The 19,948-nt window shown below is 41.3% G+C and overlaps 1 protein-coding gene across 5 annotated transcripts in view; it reads right to left on the bottom strand.

Annotated features, from left to right (window-relative positions):
* Dock3 (dedicator of cytokinesis 3) overlaps positions 1–15,337 on the bottom strand; it is a 364,288-nt gene extending 348,951 nt beyond the window's left edge. For all 5 annotated transcript variants that reach the window (XM_075964736.1, XM_075964739.1, XM_075964737.1 and 2 more), the window contains exon 1: positions 14,948–15,337. In XM_075964736.1, the coding sequence (XP_075820851.1) occupies positions 14,948–14,984 (37 nt within the window). In that variant the 5' untranslated portion in view covers positions 14,985–15,337. The remainder of the gene's footprint in view (positions 1–14,947) is intronic.
* Between the last annotated feature and the right edge of the window lie 4,611 nt (positions 15,338–19,948).

Here is a 19,948-nt window from a genome sequence, read left to right as displayed (position 1 = left end):
GAAAAGGAGGCAGCAGTGGGTCCTAGTCTTTCCAAAGACACATCCCCATTAACCAGAGGCCTATTCATAAAGTCTTACATCTACCACTTCCCAGTAGCCCAAGCTAGGGGCCATCTTCCACACATGAGCCTTAGGAACAGGAACATTCCAAGTCCAAAATGTAGCAGTGTGGAATTTGGAAAGGAAGTCAGGAAAAAAAGCCCAGAAAATTTTAGCATTATATTTCCTCCTATGTATGAAGATGAAAATGGGACTAACCTCTTTTCAATATAAACATTTATTTGACATGCTCCATAACTAAAAGTGGGTCCACACACTCTTCTCAACCACATCTTTCTTCCTCACTAAATACACCTTGGCTTATAATCTGGAACCTGCCATAATCCCAAGCACTATCAGATTCACAAAGGTGGTGTAGCTGGCACTGTTATGAAACATTCATTCAGATAATTTGCATTCAAAATAGAGCACAGTAAAAATACAGTTTTATACACTAAATACCTCCCTCTAGTGTTTATTGAAAATTAAATACTCTTTTTAGTATTTTTATTAGCTATCAGAAAAAAGACAAGCCACTTGAATAACAAAGTCTTATTAATTGTATAAATAAATGATTAAAGAACGATGAGTAAAATCACAAACTTAACCTTCAAGAATATGTGAGAATCTGTACTGATAAAGCCAAGTATGGTAACTTTAATGTGATGATGATAAAAATAAAACATTTTAAAAGAATATTTAGGGCTGGGCAGTGGTGGCACACACCTTTAATGTTAGCACTCAGAAGGCAGAAGCAGGCAGATTCTGAGGTCAAGGCCACTCTGGTCTAAAGAGTTCCAGGACAGCCAGGGCTACATAGAGAAACCCTGTCTTGAAAAGAAAAAGAAAATTTAGTATCTTTTGTTTGGTATTGTGTATAATCTCAGAATACATCATTTGATTTTGGTTCAAATGAAATAAGTTCTAGTGCTTTGTTGGTTACACATTCAATATGAACAATTAAATATGGAATAACATCTCAAAAGTCACCAAAAATCAAACAATACCACACTAACAAAAGCATTCAATTTAATTCATAAGCACGTGTATGAAGCTCTCTATGAGCCCCACACTAAGCTCTATCTTTCAAGAACAACGAGGTAACTGTAGCACAATCCCTACTTTTAAGAGTTTATAAAATAAGGAAATTGAATAAAATGGAAAGAAACTCAAAGCAATTCCACTAAAATCAGGACCAAGAGAAGGCTGTCTTCTCTCCCCATATTTATTCAATATAGTACTTGAAGTTCTAGCTAGACAACTAAAAGAGATCAAGGGGATACACCACAGAAAGGAAGAAGTCGAAGTATCACTATTTGCAGATGATATGACAATATACATTCCTATTTTCAAAAATTCTACCAGGCAACTCCTACAGCTGATAAACACCTTCAGCAAAGTGGCTGGATACAAGAATAACTCAAAAAAAAAATCAGTGGTGGTCCTTCTATGTTGCATGAACCCACGAGAGTCTGTTAAAGGACCTCAAGAATTTATTTAGATATAAGATAGGAATAAACACTAACTGATACAGATTAGCTACTGCCATGATTCAGCTGCTGTGTCTTGCTGTTCTGCCCAGTGACCAACTGCTCCTTGCTCTGGCTCCAACCACCTTAGAACAGGAATGGAGGGAGGGAAGAGAGGGAGAGGGATGGGGGGGGAGCGAGAGAGAGAGAGAGAGAGAGAGAGAGAGAGAGAGAGAGAGAGAGAGACTCCTCTCCCTCAACTCTAAGCAATCATGTACACAGACAAGACCACACAATAGAGCTTGCTGCCCCAAAAGTCACCGACTAACCAGATTAAAATCCCACACTTCCCCCTTTTTTCTAAAAGAAGAAGGTTCTAATTCTAACATAAAACTACAATAAGAACAACTATCAAGAATTGTGCAGAAGAAAGAAAAGGTAATAACATAAACAAAATGAAATTACAACCAACAAAAACAATATCAAGCAAGAAACGCATACTAAATGTCCAGGTCATACGTAATTGGCAAATTACAGAGCTTATTTCAATAGCTGTCCTATCCTGGAAAATCTAGGTCTTGTACCTAATATGCCCTAAGATATGAGATGATGGTAACTGTAACTAGCTAAGCTTCAACCCCATCAAAGACCTGAGAAGGAAAATAATATTACCTGAGTAAGCAGGAAATGCAAATTAGGTGACCTCCAAAAGATGCAAGAAATGACAGAAACAGCTGGCTGCCCTGACAGTCACCTAATGTTTCTCTGTAACACTGGGGCAACCAATTTTGGCTATAAGCCTAGAATATCCAACAGACCATTTTCAGAAGGAGGAAAATTTGAAAGACTGTCCTACCCTATCTCGACAAGGTTCAGCAGCCGCTTTTCCTTGTATCCTGTTTGTCCAGATTGGACAGCATGCTTATCAGCAGCAGTCAAGACAAGGACAGTTTTTTGCCCAATAGGCCAGTTTGCCAAGAAGAAAACAAGCTCTATATGGCATGTCTTTGGCACCCTTCATTCTCTCAGGAGTAGATCAGTACTGTCAGAAGCAGTTGTGTCTCACATCAACAGAATTCTAAGTTATTAAAACATTTAAATGTCATATTTTGTAGGTCTTTGGGGTGTTTGAAGATTACCTATCTATACAAAATATATCTTTGTACATCTAGAAAGTCTACCATAACTTTAACAGATATGGATGACTATTAATCTGTAATTCTTAATAACCTGTACAGCTTAAAGACTAAAGCTTTATATTAAAAAATAAACAATCTGTAAACAGATTTATAAAACATATATTTATAAGGACAATGACCTCAAAACTTTGACAATATACAAAATATCTTAATCAGAGGTAAAAACGTATAGTGCAGTATGACAAAAATATCCTTAATTTGCATCAATATATAAAATATCCTAAACAGAAGTAGAAATGTATATACAATATGACAAAAATAATCTTACAAAAATACTTTAAACAGAAGTAAAAACATATATACAATATGACAAACATAATTTTGAATTTGTAACAATATACAATTTATCTTAAACAGGAACAAGAAAATAATTTTACATTTGTTCAATATATATGAATCCATACCATTGCAAATTATCTAAAACTGATAGTTGCTATTTTAATTTACAGATAGATACAATAATCTACCTTATTGTCCTATTCTATTTATCCCTCTTTTTAACATTTTAAACAAGATTAAACACAAATAAAAAATAGGCAGAGAAAACAAACCCCTTAACAATAGCCACTAGTAATATAAAATATCTTAGGGTAATTTGAACTAAACAAATGAAAGACCTGTATGATAAAAAACTTGAAGTCTTTGAAGAAGGAGACTGAAGAAGATATCAGAAGATGGAAAGATCTCCTATGCTAAAGGATTGGTAGGATTAATACATCCTACCAAAGCAAACTACGAACTCAATTCAATCCCATCAAAATCCCAACACTATTCTTTACAGACCTTCAAAGAACAACACTCGACTTCATATGGAAAAACAAAAAAAAATCAGAATAACTAAAACAATCCTATACAATAAAAGAACTTCCAGCGATATCACCATCCCTGACTTCAAGCTATAGTAATAAAAACCACATGGTACTGGCACAAAAACAAATAGATCACTCTGAATTGAATCGGAGACCCAGATATAAATCCACACACTTATGGACACCTAATTTTTTACAGAGGAGTCAAATTATACAATGGAAGAAAGAAAGCATCTTCAACAAATGGTGCTGGTCTAACTGGATGTTAGCATGTGAAGGAATGCAAATAGATCCATATCTATCATCCTGCACAAAACTCAAGTCCCGGTGGATCAAAGACCTCAACATAAATCAGACACAATGAACTTGACAGAAGAGAAGTGAAAAATAGCCTTGAGTGTATTGGCACAGGAGACAACTTTCTGAGTAGAAAACCAACAGCACAGGCTCTAAGACTGACAATAAATGGGACATCATGAAACTGAAAAGTTCCTGTAAGGCTAAGGACACTGTCAATAGGACAAAAAAGGCAGTCTATAGAATGGAAAAAATATTTCACCAAATCCACATCTGACAGAGGGCTAATAGCCAAAATTACATATTTGGATCAAGAAACTAGACACCAACAAACTAAACAATCCAATTAAAAAGTGGGGTACAGATCTAAATAGAGAATTCTCAACAGAGGAAACCCAAATGGCCAAGAAACATTTAAAGAAATGTTCAACATCCTTAGCTATCAGGGAAATGCAAATCAAAACAACTTTGCAATTCCATCTTATACCTGTCAGATCAAAAACACAAGCTCATGCTGGTGAGGATGTAGAGCAAGAGAAACACTCTTCCATTACTGGTGAGAGTGCAAATTTGTATAGCCACTATGGAAATCAATATGGCAGTTTCTCAGAAAATTGGGAATCGATATACCTGAAGACCCAGCTATCACACTCTTGGGCATATACCCAAAGGACACTCCACCCTACCACAAGGATGCTTGCTCAACTACATTCATAGCAGCTTTATTCATAGCAGCCAGAAACTAGAGACAACCTAAATGTCCCTCAACCAAAGAATGGATAAAGAAAATGTGTTATATTTACATAGCAGTGTTACCCAGCTGTTAAAAATAATGACATCATGAAATTTGCAGGCAAATGGATGGAACTTGAAAAAAAATAATCCTCAGTGAGATAACCCAGACCCAGAAAGTCAAAAAATGGTGTATACTCACTTAAAAGTGGAAATTAGTTATAAAGTAAAAGATAATTCTGCTACAATCCACAGACCCAGCTAAGCAACAAGGAGGACATGAGGGGGAAAGCAAGGATTCCCCTGACAAGCCGAAATAGAATAAATTTTGAGGATAAACTAGGGGCAGGAGGGGATAGAATCAGTAAGAATCAATAATGAGGAGGGAGAAAACACTAGGAGAAACAACTGGAATTGGGAGGCATTTGGGGAGCAAGGTGGAAACCTAGTACAATGGAGACTCCATGGAATTTATGAGAGCAGCCCTAACAAAGATGCATAGTAATGGAGGACATGGAGTCTGAACTGGCTTTCTCCCATAACTAAGCAAGGCCTCAAGTGCAGAGATTGGGACAGCAACCCAGTCATGAAAATTTTGACCTACAGTTTGTCCTTCCTGCAGTGTCCTGGGACCAGAGCCTAGCAGAATCCTCATCAAAAGACCAAAGAGGCTTCATCCAGCAACAAATTGGAGCAGATGCAGAGCCCCACAGCCAAACATTAGGCAGAGCTCAGGGAGTCCTGTAGATGAGGGGGAGGAAGGATCAGAGGAATCTGAGGGATCAGGGATACCATAAGAATATGGCCCACGGGGCTGGAGAAATTGCTCAGAGGTTAAGAGCATGGCCTGCTCTTCCAAAGGTCCTGAGTTCAATTCCCAGCAACCACATGGTGGCTTACAACCATCTGTAATGGGGTCTGCTGCCCTCTTCTGGCCGGCAGGCATACACACAGACAGAATATTGTATACATAATAAATAAATAAATAATAAGAATAATAAAAAACTAAAAAAAAAAGAATATGGCCCATACAATCAATTGTCCAGGACTCATGGGAGCTCACAGGGATCAGGGAACCTGTAGGGGTCTGACCTAGGTCCCCTGTATATATGCTATGGCTGAGTAGCTTGGTATTCTTGTGGGAATCCTAACAGTGGGAGCAGGGGCAGTTGCTGACTCTTTTACCTACTTATGGGACCCCTTTCTTCTTACTAGAATGCATCTTCCAGCTTTGATTTGATAGTATGTGGCTGGTCTTATAGTAGCATATCATGCCATGTTTGGTTGATGTCCCGGGGGTGGAAGGCTCTTTTCTCAAGGGAGATGGAGGAGGCATGGATCTGGAAGAGAGGGAAGGTCAGGCCAGGAGACACTGGGGAGAGGAGGGAGGGGAAACTGTGGTCAGGATGTAATAAATGAGAAAAGAATTTTAAAAAAGAAAATTGCTTTTTAAGATTTAATTTTTCTTAAGACTTAACCAAGAAAGAGAATTACAGACCAATCTCACTCAAGAACATCGATGCAAAAATTCTCAATAAAATACTGGCAAACCGAATCCAAGATCACATCCAAAAAATTATACATTATGATCAAGTAGGCTTCATCCCAGAGAGGCAAGGCTGGTTCAACATACGAAAAACTACCAATGTAATTCATCATATAAACTGAAAAAAAAACCGTATGATCATTTCATTAGATGCTGAAAAAGCATTTGACAAAATTCAACACCCCTTTATGATAAAGGTTTTGGAGAGATTAGGGATACAAGGTTCATTCCTAAATATAATAAAAGCAATATACATCAAGCTGACAGCTAACATTAAATTAAATGGAGAGAAACTCAAAGTCATCCCACTAAAATCAGGAACAAGACAAGACTGTTCACTCTCGCCATACCTCTTCAATATAGTGCTTGAAGTTCTGGGCAATAGCAATAAGACAACATAAGGGGATCAAGGGGATTCGAACTGGAAAAGGAGAAGCCAAACTTTCGTTATTTGCAGATGATATGATAGTGTACATAAGCGACCCCAAAAACTCTACCAAAGAATTCCTACAGCTGATAAACACCTTTAATAATGTGGCAGAATAGAAGATCAACTCCAAAAAATCAGTTGCCCTCCTATACACAAAGAACAAAGAAGCAGAGAGGGAAATCAGAGAAACATCACCTTTTACGATAGCCACAAATAGCATAAAGTATCTTGGGGTAACTCTAACCAAGGAAGTGAAAAATCTATTTGACAAGAACTTTAAGTCTTTGAAGAAAGAAATTGAAGAGGATACCAGAAAATGGAAGGACCTCCCATGCTCTTGGATTGGGAGGATCAACATAGTAAAAATGGCAATTCTATCAAAAGCAATCTATAGATTCAATGCAATCCCCATCAAAATCCCAACAAAATTTTTCACAGACCTTGAGAGAACAATAATCAACTTTATATGGAAAAACAAAAACCCAGGATAGCCAAAACAATCCTATACAATAAAAGTACTTCCGGAGACATTACCATCCCTGACTTCAAACTCTATTACAGAGCTACAGTAATGAAAACAGCTCGGTATTGGCATAAAAACAGAGATGTTGACCAATGGAATCGATCGAAGACCCAGATATTAATCCACAAACCTATGAACACCTGATTTTCGACAAAGCAGCTAAAATTATGCAATGAAAGAAAGAAAGCATCTTTAACAAATGGTGCTGGCATAACTAGATGTCAACCTATAGAAGAATGAAAATAGATCCATATCTATCACCATGCACAAAACTCAAGTCTAAATAAATTAAAGACCTCAATATTATCTGACCACACTGAACCTGGTAGAAAAGAAAGTGGGAAGTAGTCTACAAAACATGGGCACAGGAGACCACTTCCTATGTAGAACCCCAGTAGCACAGACAATAAGAGCAACAATGAATAAATGGGACCTCCTGAAACTGAGAAGTTTCTGTAAAGCAAAGGACACTGTCACCAAGACAAAAAGGCAACCTACTGATTGGGAGAAGATCTTCACCAGCCCCGCATCAGACAAAGGTCTGATCTCCAAAATATATAAAGAACTCAAGAAACTAGACATTAAACCTCTAATTAACCCAATTTAAAAATGGGGTACTGAACTGAACAGAGAATTCTCAACAGAAGAAGTTCAAATGGCCAAAAGACACTTAAGGTCATTCTCAACCTCCTTAGCAATCAGAGAAATGCAAATCAAAACAACTCTGAGATACCATCTTACACCTGTCAGAATAGCTAAAATCAAAAACACCAATGATAGCCTATGCTAGAAAGGATGTGGAGTAAGGGGAACACTCATCCATTGTTGGTGGAAATGCAAACTTGTGCAGCCACTTTGGAAATCAGTGTGGCGGTTTCTCAGGAAACTAGGAGTTAACCTACCTCAGGACCCAGTAATACCACTCTTGGGAATATACCCAAGAGATGCTCAATCATACTACAAAAGCATTTGTTCAACTATGTTCACAGCAGCACTATTTGTAATAGCCAGAACCTGGAAACAACCTAGGTGCCCCTCAATAGAAGAATGGATAAAGAAGGTGTGCCACATATACACTTTAGAATTTTACTCAGCGGTAAAAAACAATGACATCTTGAATTTTGCATGCAAATGGATGTGAGATAACCCAGACCCAAAAAGATGAATATGGTATGTACTCACTCATAAGTGGATTCTAGCCATAAATAAAGGACATTGAGCTTATAATTTGTGATCCTAGAGAAGCTAAATAAGAAGGTGAACCCAATGAAAAATATATAGTTATCCTCCTGGATACTGCAGGTGAACAAGATTGTCAGACAGGGGTTGGGAACATGGGGGTGGGGTGGGGTAAGGGTAAGGGGAAATGGGGAGAGAAAAGGGAGAAGGGGAGGATGGGGAGAGCTGGGGGGAATGAGATGGTTGGGATGGAGGAGGGGTGGAGATGGGAACAGGGAAGTAGATATCTTAAAAAAGGGAGCCATTTTAGGGTTTGCATGAGACTTGACTCTAGAGGGGTTCCCAGGTGTCCAAGGAGATGTCCCCAGCTTGTTCCTTGGGCAGCAGAGGAGAGGGTGCTTGAACTGGCCTTATCCTATAGCCACACATGAATATCTTGCATATCACCATAGAACCTTCATCTGGCAATGGATGGAGATAGAAACAGAGACCCACATTGGAGCACTGGACTGAGCTCCCAAGGTCCAAATGAGGAGCAGAAGGAGGGAGAACATGAGCAAGGAAGTCAGGACGGTGAGGGGTGCATCCACCCACTGAGACGGTGGGACTGATCTAATGGGAGCTCACCAAGACCAGTTGGACTGGGACTGATGGAGCACGTGATCAAACTAGACTCTCTGAATTTAGCTGATGGCAGAGGCAGGTGGATCTCTGTGAGTTCGAGGCCAGTCTGGTCTACAAGAGCAAGTTCCAGGACAAGCTCCAAGGTTACAGAGAAACCCTGTCTCTAAAAACAAAAAAAAAAGAGTGAGACCCTCTTTCAATAATTAATAATAATATTTAATACAGTCCTCAATGCATTATTGAAAACTTGCTTTCTGAATTCATACCCTGTATTTATACCCACTATCAAAATAAATCATTATATTCAAAAATGGAACAATATTATGTAGCCTTCTACAATGTCCAAGGTGGAAAAAATTCCTTAAATATATTTATCTAGTTTAAAATGAAAAGACTCTATGCCACTGGTTCTCAAAATGTGGGTCTCAGTCCATTAGGGAGTCAAATAACTCTTTCACAGGGGTCTCCTAAAACCATTGGAAAACACAGACATTTACATTATGATTCATAACAGTGACAAAATTACAACTATGAAGTAGTAATAAAAATAGTTTTATGGCTAGGGTCATCACAACATGAGGAACTACATGGGGTCACAGCATTAGGAAGGTTGAGAACCACTGCTCTAGACTTCCTCAACTTTCAAACTAGACATACAGTACTGACAAATTCCATTCAAAGGCAAGGGGTATAATAATACGATACTGACAAATTCCATTCAAAGGCAAGGGGTATAATAAAAGAATCTGTAGAACTGGAAAGATGATTTAGCAGGTAAAACAGCACTGCTACTGCCCAAGCCTGACAACCTGAGTTTGTCCCTGAAACCCATGGTGGAAGAAGAAAACCAACTCCCCAAATCATCTCCTACCACAATGGGACCTCATGTCAACACTCAGACACAATACACACACAGACACACAGACACACACACACACACACACACAAATAATAATAACAATAATAAAAATTTTTATAAAGGAGCAAAATCTGTAGCACAGAATTCTGAAATCATGGGTTCAAATGTCAACTCAGCCCTTAGTAGCCTAGGCACCTTATTAGATCTGTCACTTAGTAGCCTAGGCACCTTAGATATGTCACTTAGTAGCCTAGGCACCTTAGATCTGTCGCTTAGTAGCCTAGGCACCTTAGATCTGTCGCTTAGTAGCCTAGGCACCTTAGATCTGTCGCTTAGTAGCCTAGGCACCTTAGATCTGTCGCTTAGTAGCCTAGGCACCTTAGATCTGTCGCTTAGTAGCCTAGGCACCTTAGATCTGTCGCTTAGTAGCCTAGGCACCTTAGATCTGTCGCTTAGTAGCCTAGGCACCTTAGATCTGTCGCTTAGTAGCCTAGGCACCTTAGATCTGTCGCTTAGTAGCCTAGGCACCTTAGATCTGTCGCTTAGTAGCCTAGGCACCTTAGATCTGTCGCTTAGTAGCCTAGGCACCTTAGATCTGTCACTTAGTAGCCTAGGCACCTTAGATTTGTCACTTAGTAGCCTAGGTACCTTCTTCCTGCTGTTAATGCTCCCTGTAAAGACTAAACGTCCGATTATAAAATGCAGATTATATCCTTGTTTCTCAGAACAAAATAAATTTCTGGATATGTGACCATGTCTTCCCCTGGTGGGTATCTTTATCTCAAAAAGAGGTATTAGTTTTCTGTCAGAGGCTTCAAAAACTGGGCTTCCTTCCTAGGACAAAGGAGCCATAAAATAACTAAAGCCACCATGTTTTCAAGCTAGTCTAATGACCAGTGAATTTCCTCAAATGCTGTGGACAAGGGTTCTTTCCCATACAGTTCCTGCTCCACCTCTGTACTACAGATTTTTTTTCTTTCCTTCATTCTCATCCTTTCTTTCTCCATCTCTCCTCCTTCCCCCTGCCTCCCTCTTTCTCTCTCCTCAAACTACTGATCCTCAAGTCTCTAGAATTCAAGGAAATATAAACCACACCAGGATCTACTACAGACCTTTAGAAGATACATTTTCATGAAACTTAGTGATTTATTTAAATAAAAATAAAAGACTGTATACGCATACCCTGGTCTTGAGAAAACAACTAAGGCTTAGAAAAGTAAAGCAAAAAAGATTTTTTAATTAGGAAAAAATAAATATAGCATCGCAAAACTATTGTTAAAAATGTTAAATATTCCGGAGGGTAATGAGGGAAATATTTCATGGTATAAGAATTGAAAAATAGCAAAAAATAAGAATCAATACTCTGAATTACTAAAAAGTTTACCATGGAGCTAGGGATGTAGCTTGCTGGCAAAGTACCTGCCTAAAATACACATGCAGTTTTGTTTGTTTGTTTTTTAATATAATGACAGCAGTGGAATAAACAAGATGGCTTTTTGAGGCAGTTTCCACATTCTCTTAGTTACATTTTCTATTGCTATGATAAAGACCATGAGCAAAAGCAATTTAGGAAAGAAATGGTTTAATTTGGTTTACATGTTATAGTCCCTCACCAGAGGAAGCCAGGGCAGAAATGGAAACTGAGACCACAGAGAAATGCTGCTTATAGGCTTCACCCCTGTGGCTTACCCAGCCTGTTTTCTGATATGACCCAGGACCACCTGATCAAGGGTGGCACCACCACCCTCTTCCCAGAGGTTTTCGCCAAGTTGACAAAAACTAACCAGCATATAAATCTAGGACATCAAGACAATGCATACACATTCACACCGTTGCTGTTTATCTACTGAATGAATTTAATTACATTTTTATTTGCTGTGGATATTTCCTGTTTTTGTTACTAAAGGGTGAGAAAAGTGCTGTTTTTAGTTTTGGTTTCCCTGTTTGTTAGTTTGAGTATAATCTGTAAAAAGAAGGACAAGTTTTTTCTTATCTACTGCACTGTAGAGCAGGAAGTTCCTTGGAAAGACAACCTAAGAAACAAAACATACGGAATTTTCCAAGCAATTATGGTTTCAGGCTAGCCTGAATTATAGAGTGAAACCTGCTGCAAAAACACAAAAGAAAGAAATGAAAATTTCCCCTAAAAATATTAAAGAAGATGAGCAAAAACAATCAAATATGTCATAAAATACCTCCCATTGCAATAATAATTATTATTATTAAAGGGACTATACAACTATTAAATGACCAAAGAAAGAAAGGAAGGAAAGAAAAGCGACCTCTGAGATTCTTTTCTTCATTTGTGTAATAGAGGTCCTACTAAGACTACTCTAGGAATCTACGTAAGGCAACACAACTTGGTATCTCAGCAAACTGATGGGCACATTTATCTCCACAAAAGGTCAGTGCCCTCCCCAGCCTCTCAAGCCAATCACAGAATATAACAAAAAGGGAGCTTGGGTACCAGAGTCTTAAGTAAAAAAGAATAAAAGGCATGTTGCAACCTGGACAGAGATCCTCTACTGTAAAAATAAAGATAAGAAGGTAGTAAGAAGTTAATTACAGACCAAACTTGGTGGCACATGCCTCGGGAGACTGAGGCAAGGGGATCTCTGAGTACTAGGGCAGCCAAGGGGCTACATAGTGAGAAACTGTCTTGAAAGAAGCCATTAATTACTACTAGATTTCAAAGCCTTAAAAATTTGAAAACACAAAGGAACAACTACATAAAGGTGGAGAAGGGAAGACTTTGCAACAGGGGCTCATTTCCCCACCGATATCAGGAGCTCTTTCTCACAATTCTCCAAATTGGATAAAAACTGTGTTTTCTTTCTTGCTGTAGGATTACAAATTGCCGAACAGAAACAGAAATCTGTACTCCAGCTTAGTCAAATATTCAAATCTGGGACCAATGAGATGGCTCAGTGGGCTAAGGCACCTGCCACTAAGTCAGATGACCTGAGTTCAATCCCCAAAATCCAGAGTAGAGAAAAAAACAGACTCCCCAAGATGTTCTATGACCTCCTCATGCAATGTCATTGCATGGGTACACCCAATCCCCACACATATGAAAATAAATGTTTTAAAAAGGATCAAAGTTGATCTCAAAATATTTTTCTTAAACAATGGTAATAGTTACTTTCAAGCTAGTCCTTAAAGCAATTAAACAAAGGGATAAATAAAAAATAATTTGAATTGACATTTTTCCTCATTAATAAGCACAATATTGAAGATACCTTACAGACTGAATTAGATTTTAAGAAAATGCCTAGAAGTGCAGTCCCTAATATGTTCATGGGGAGGAGAGTAAATCTCCTGAGTTTTAAACAATTTAAAAAATTTAAAAAAAAACCCTTTAGACCATTGAAAAACAGTGAGAGAAATATCAAGTAGTTACCTTTTAAAAAAAAGAAGAAGAAGAAGAAAAAGCACCATAATTATACCAGACCACAGCTGCAACGCAACTGTCTTCAGAATGACAACAACCCTGTGCCCAGTACTGTGCCCCTCTACAGGGCATAGCAATTTTTCTAAAGCTAAGCACACAGTTCAAAGAATCCAAGGCTCTCCTTTCATCTTTCATCTTGGTAAATCACACATCAAATCTTAGTACTCTAAGAGTCACATACACCTGTCCTGGTTGGCTTGAATTGCCAGTCTCCGAACCACCACCCCTAGTATTTATTATCACTAAGTACTAATGGGGGAATTAACATGTACTAACTACTTAGCAAGTGTACTTGTTTGCTTTTCACATCCCTTTAAGATATTTAAACATGAGCCCTCAATTTACACATTAAGAAAATGATTTGAGTAACCTGCCCAAAGCACCAGTAAAAAGAAGTCAGCACTCTGAACTCCACTATCTGCACCACTTTGGAGTTCCTCCCCAAAGGAAAGAAATTAGTCAAGTACCACTGGACAGCCGACCACTTTAACACCCATTGCTTGTTATTCTAATTAAGAAGTTCTGGTAGCAAGTTATGAAGAAGAAAAACCATCAGCCCCTCATTTCACAGTATCAACTTAGTATTCAAGGAATGTTTTAAATAGAAAAGGTAAAAGAGTCTCTAGGGGTGAATCCAGCATGTGCATAATTTCCCAATTCTTTTTCAACAGACTCGAGGACCAGGAGTCTTTTTTACCAGTTCCACTGTAACATAGCTAATTACAAACTTTGGAATGTTACTTTTCAGAACAATATAGACGGCTTCTCTGATATAAAACCTATTTTGACGTACTTTGCCTGATGGTATCCCAAAACAATTGTTACCACTGCAGAGTTACTTTGTAATGAATTATGAATGAAATACTGATAGAATTGTTGCACTAGTGGAAATAATAACTTCCCCTTAAGCAACACATTTCCTATTAAGTTTTCTAAAATTTTCCATTACATGCTAAGAAAGAAAGAACACTGCACACTCAACATTTTAAATATTTCTAAGTAAATCCAAATTGCAAATCCAGTTTACAATAATGTAGCGTGTTGAACACTCTTCTCGTGCAATGACTACGAAATACTAACATTGTAAAACACTCGGTCCCTTAAATAACTAAATATTCTTCTTAAAGAGCTGGAATGTTAAAAGAAATCGTTAGCCTCTGGAGTTTCACATAACACTTTAAAGGAAACTAAGGAATAACATTCTCATTTGAAATAGATTTTTTTAAACAAAACCATGTCAACAAAATACACTAAACTTTAACAGTGATGTATGCCAAAACACCTCCCACGGTAGTAAGGTCACTATTTCTAATACTCATAGCAAAACAAATAGCTGCAGAATTTGAACTGAGAAAATGATGTCAACGAATTCATCCTTTTTTGTAAGATTCCAATTGGAAAATAAACCGCCATCGGGCTCATTAACTTTTGTGCAGAAACTCATTAAAATCGAGGTTCTGACTGCTGGAAAAAGCAGGTCCTCAGAATGCATCTTCTTGGGGAAATTGTCCTGCGCCCCACACCACAAACCTCCCGCAACTGCCCCGGCCTTGCGGCCCCTCCCGCCGGCCGCACCTGCTGAGGCCGCCCCGCCAGCGCCCCCTGCCGCTCTCCCGCACCCAGAGCCCCGGGCCCAGCCCCGCGCCTGGAGCGCACCCGCCCCGCGCCGCGCCGAGGCCGCACAGTCTGCGGGCAGGGGTGGAGGAGCCAGGGCAGCCATCGAGGCGGGGCCGGGAAGTCGGGCACGTGCCCCTCCATCCCCTCCGCTGTCAGGCCCGAGCCTCACCTACCTACGCCGTATTTCTCCTCCTCCGTGGGGGTCCACATGGCCGGGCCGGGCGCAGCCCCGCAGGCGCGGCGGCTGGGGGACAGCGCGGAGGGGACGACCGCAGGGACGGCCGCGGGCCCGGCTGTGGCGCACCGCGAGGCAAGGCGGGGGCGGTCAGGCGGCGCGGGGCAGTAGGCGGCGCATCCCTCGCAGGCCGTCCGGGATGCCACCGCCACCGCCGGACGCCACGTCCTGACAGCGGGACTCGGCGGGCGGCCCAACAGCCCCGGGCGGGCGACGCGGGCGAGGGCTCACGACCTGTCCGTCGCCACCGTCCCCGCGCCGCCGTTCGGCTCCTCGCAGCTCCGTCGCTGGCTTCCCGGCGCCGCCGCGGCTCGGCTTGCCTCAGCGGGCTCGCAGGATGCTCGCGCATGCGCCGCTCCCTGGCGCGCGGGGGCTCGCAGGACCCGGGCTCGCGCCGCCCGAGCCCGCGCGCGAATCCACGAGATGCCGCTGCGGGCCAGCGGAGGGAAATCTGCGAGAGGCTATTGGACAGCCCGGCCCGGGAGGCCAGGTCCTTCCGCCCACCCAGAGCCTTGGGCTGCAGCTGGCACCGAAGGGGGTCGCGGTCGTGTGTGTGGAAGGCCACAGTACCTCCGGCCAGCCGTACCGAGATGGCCGCTCGCCCTCTGGTCAGAGAGAGAAGAACCAGTAAAGGGGAGGGGGGAGCATCGCTATTAAACTCATCTCGTCGTCACAGTGCTGTCACAGCCACATCCCCTGAGAGATCCTCTTCTGTCACCCCGAGGGGGCTGGCAGAATGGGATCGTCTCAAAGGAACCAAGTAAAGTGCACGGGTTCCTGGACTCCTAGGGTGCTGTATCTAGGCCAAGGCCGCCAACATCTCCTGAGTTCTTTTGTTGAGTTGGCTGCTGTGGTGAGTGTGTGGGGCCTGAACAAGCTTAGCAACCTTTCTAGTAAAGAAGCCTTTTCTCTCAGAACTCTTTAGTTGTGTACACCAGACCCATGCCTCTGCGGGGCATAGGTCTCTGCCTCCAGCCATTCTGACTGAGTTCCAGCTCCCTCCCAGAACTTTCTTCCTCCTCCTCCTAAGAATCCCTTCACTCTAGTGGCTACCAACATTACCTTATGACCCCCTACTGTCAGCTGCTCAGGAACTGCTCAGGACTCTACATTTGGACCCAGCATATAGCCAAATCGCAGCTTGTCACCAGCGCTGTAAGTTCAAAACCTGGGTGGCATGCCTCGCTATTATCACCCTTGGATGCCCTGTTCTTCAAAACCCATCTCAGTAACTCTTTTCCAGGAACCCTAAATTAGTACTGCAGTCAGCACAATGACAGCTTTCCTCTCTTTTGTTTTAAGATTTTATTTTGGGGTGTGTGTGTGTGTGTGTGTGTAAAAATAATGTCTTTTGGAAAAGCAGAATACCAAAGCTATTTCTCCAGCCTCCTCCTTACATCTTTTGTCTGGGATTTCGGTATTCTTTTTTATCTAACAACCCTAACCTTTCTGCCCTAGGACTGTCAGCTTACCAGCTTGTAGGCAAGCTTTAGGCTAAAATCATCTTTCTGACCTCTCAGCCCCCACCCAACTCAACATTGAGTGCTTGGTCATTAGCTGAGGAGCAAGACTAGAATAAGAATACTCTGGTGCTACTGGCATGGTGGCACTCACCTCTGAGTACCGCACTCTGAAAGGGAAGGCAGACGAATCCTGTTTGCGACTAGCCTGAGCTACATACAGAGACCTTGTTTTTCATCTTTTTTAAATTTAAAAGTAAGTATCTTAATAATGGCCAGACCTTGTTGAGTACTTCTTCAAAGTGCCCTGGCTGTCCTCACTATCACCAGGATTATTGCCACTACTACCTCATCTATGGACTCTTCCCTCTACCAATGAAAGCTGCCTGCCACTCCTGCCCAGAAAATGTCTGTTCTGTGAACAATTGAATTTCTCAATAGCCGGATACACGTTGAGAGTAGAAGGTTGATTAGGAACCAAAAGCAAAATAACAGAGATGCCCTTATCTATTTGGCTAGCTCTTCCAGGAATATAGACCCCAGGACAATGTCAGTGATGGAGGGCATACCCCAGAATGGAGCCACATTCATAGAATGGAACAAACAGTGGGTCCAAGCAGCACAGGTCTTCTGAATAGCCACGAAGCTCTTATTTCATCCTCTACTTCTATCCCCTCGACAGATGAACGTAGTGACAGTTGCAGAGCCTAAGGTCCAGTTTCCCCAAAGGTTACTCCCATTTCCAAACAAAGGCAATCCACTCTGCTACTGCACAGCTCAGCGCTGGGGTCGGAGATTATTAACTCCAATTGGTGAAAGGGAAGGAAAGGAGGGAGGAAAAGGACATTTGGTTAAGTCCTGGACTCCTCTAGTCTTGCTGTTTGCACTAAATTTAGATTGTTTTCTTGAAATAAAGCAAAGGACACAGCATACATTGTGGAGAATCAGACCTCAGCAGGACTACGCACCTGCCCTTCTGTCCCCACAGCATCTGGTCCGAGCCTTCCCCTCCTCGGGCTCTCAGTCCACTTGACAACCCCCTACACACAACCCTCCCAGCCATAAGCTGATTTCCAGCTTGCATCTGAAATTCAGAATCCTCACTGACCTCCCCATCCTCTTTATCCAGCTTTCTTGTGTTCCTGCCAGGACCCAGCCTCTTGCTCTTTCTTCAGAAGCCTGTCTTCCATTTTCACCCGGCTTGCTACACAGGCTTCTACCACCCCAGGAAGGCCAACTTGTCTGTAGCCTCACCACTCCCCAACCACCCGTTCTTCCTGCTCTCTCACCTAACTTCAGGAGAGAGCTGTTTACTCCAGGTCCTTTTATATTGGTGTAACTTATTCGATTCTCAGCCCAAGATCTGATTTCTAAGCTTACCACCTAAAAACTGTTCTCCCTGAATTCTCCAGAGCTATCCTAATTCCAAACACTGGCATCTGCCATTTCTTGATCTGATGGGGCTTTTGTGAACAATATCCCCCAGCCCACATCCTCTTTCACTTGAAACTCGTGGGTCATCCTCACCCTCCAAAGATTGCCTCAGGACCACTTTCTCCAGGAAGACTCCCAGCTGCCCTCCATGTTGGAAGTTTTTCTCTGTCATTGGCATTTCTTCCCAATAGCCCTTAATCCTCCACTTTACTCTAAGAGATGGAGTGTGTGTACTTGGCACATCAACAGCCATCCATTTTATTCTTCGGTGACAAGGATTTCGTTATTTTAGCCCCACACAGAGGCTACCATAGTCCCTGACACCTAACACATCTACTCTTTTGTGAATGTTCTACCTATATGTCTACTGACACCATAACAAAATTAGGCTGAAAAAGAGAACCTGGAGACTTTAGCAAATTACAGATTTCCCAATCAGAAGCTCATATTAATCAGAATAAATCTCCCCATTATAAGAGCATCAGTTTTAATTAAGAGACATCTTACTGAACAGCTATATAAAAGATAAACATAGTAGAACAATTTGAGAAACAAAGAAATCTGCAAACAGTCTTATTGTGTCCCCGTTACTTTTAGTTTTACCTCATTACCTTAAATGATAAATTGCAACTTGATGACTGAGGAAAGAATCAAATTTTCAGCAGGAAATCCCTTAATACTAGTGGCTATTAAAAGTAGCTATAATGGGGCTGGAGAGATGGCTCAGCACTTAAGAGCATTGCCTGCTATTCCAGAGGTCCTGAGTTCAATTCCCAGCAACCATATGGTGGCTCACAACCATATGTAATGAGGTCTGGTGCCTTCTTCTGGCCTGTAGGCATATACACAGACAGAATATTGTGTACATAATAAATAAATAAATAAAATTTTTAAAGTAGCTATAATTAAACAGATTTTGTAAATAATATATAAAATACAGAAAAGCATCATATTTCCTCTCAAATAAAATGAAAGTTGATCAATAATCTTTTTATCATGAGCAAACTCCATAAAGGCAAATCCCTCATCACCTCTGGCAAATGAGACTGCCCTCTATAAAGTTCTGTCAGATTGCACTTCAAGCCTTCCTGTTTTCTTCTGCCTGAAGATTCAGACAGCAGCATTTAAGGAGCCAGCCAGGCTGATGACTCAGCTCATAAAACAATGTGTGGCCACAAAGATGATGTTTATCCAAGAGCATTCTGGAGGCTCTCGCTACTGAAGTCGGCAAGCTGTGGGCATGTGGCACACGATGCTCATTCTCCTCCCAGGAGTCTCTGGGAGCAGTGACAATGCAGCACTCCCTTTTCTCTCCCAGCAGTTGATCTCATATGATGCTCTGTCTAAACAGAATGGTAAAACTTCAGAGAAATGCATTTGGCATAGAAGCAAATCCAAACAGAATGCCGATGACAGAAGTGGCGCCCTGCCTTCCCTTGACCAGGAGGCACTGTAGTCAGAGCTTCTACACAAAGCCCCAGAAGCAAATGGATGAGACTTACACAGTTAACGTCTACTCTGCTGGCCCCCTCAGGGTGTGAGCCTCCTCTGGTTGGCAAAACACCTGCAGAGCTAGCTTTCTTTAGGGAAAGACACCCCTAAGGTAGTGTCACTTTCCCACCACTTTTTAAATGCCCCAAACTGACACCTTGTAGGAAGCTTCCTCTGAGGCAGCCCAGGAACAAAAGGCTAACCCAGCCACACAGAGATAACTGCCCAAGTTAGGGTCCTTTTAGGTAAGGACACCTAAATGACAAAAAAAAAAAAAGAAAAGAAAGAAAGAAAGAAAGAAAGATTATTAGCATTTTGCTTTAAGGGTTTTTTTTTTTTTTGCAATGAATATCTATGCAGTGGGGAGGGAATGGGGAAGAGTGTGAAAGAGAAACAGATTAAGCAGTGCAATATTTCATTATTTTTCCTAAAATGACAAACTTTAACCATCTGTTCCTATTTAATCAACCCATTCAAAATATTATTAAAATGCAGATTTTTTGCAGTTAGCCAGTGTCTTCAAATGAGGAAAAAAAAACCAAGGTTTTTCTGAT

Source organism: Microtus pennsylvanicus, chromosome 3 (assembly GCF_037038515.1).
Source record: "Microtus pennsylvanicus isolate mMicPen1 chromosome 3, mMicPen1.hap1, whole genome shotgun sequence".
NCBI lineage: Eukaryota > Metazoa > Chordata > Mammalia > Rodentia > Cricetidae > Microtus > Microtus pennsylvanicus.
This window is presented reverse-complemented; position numbering and strand designations above follow the sequence as displayed.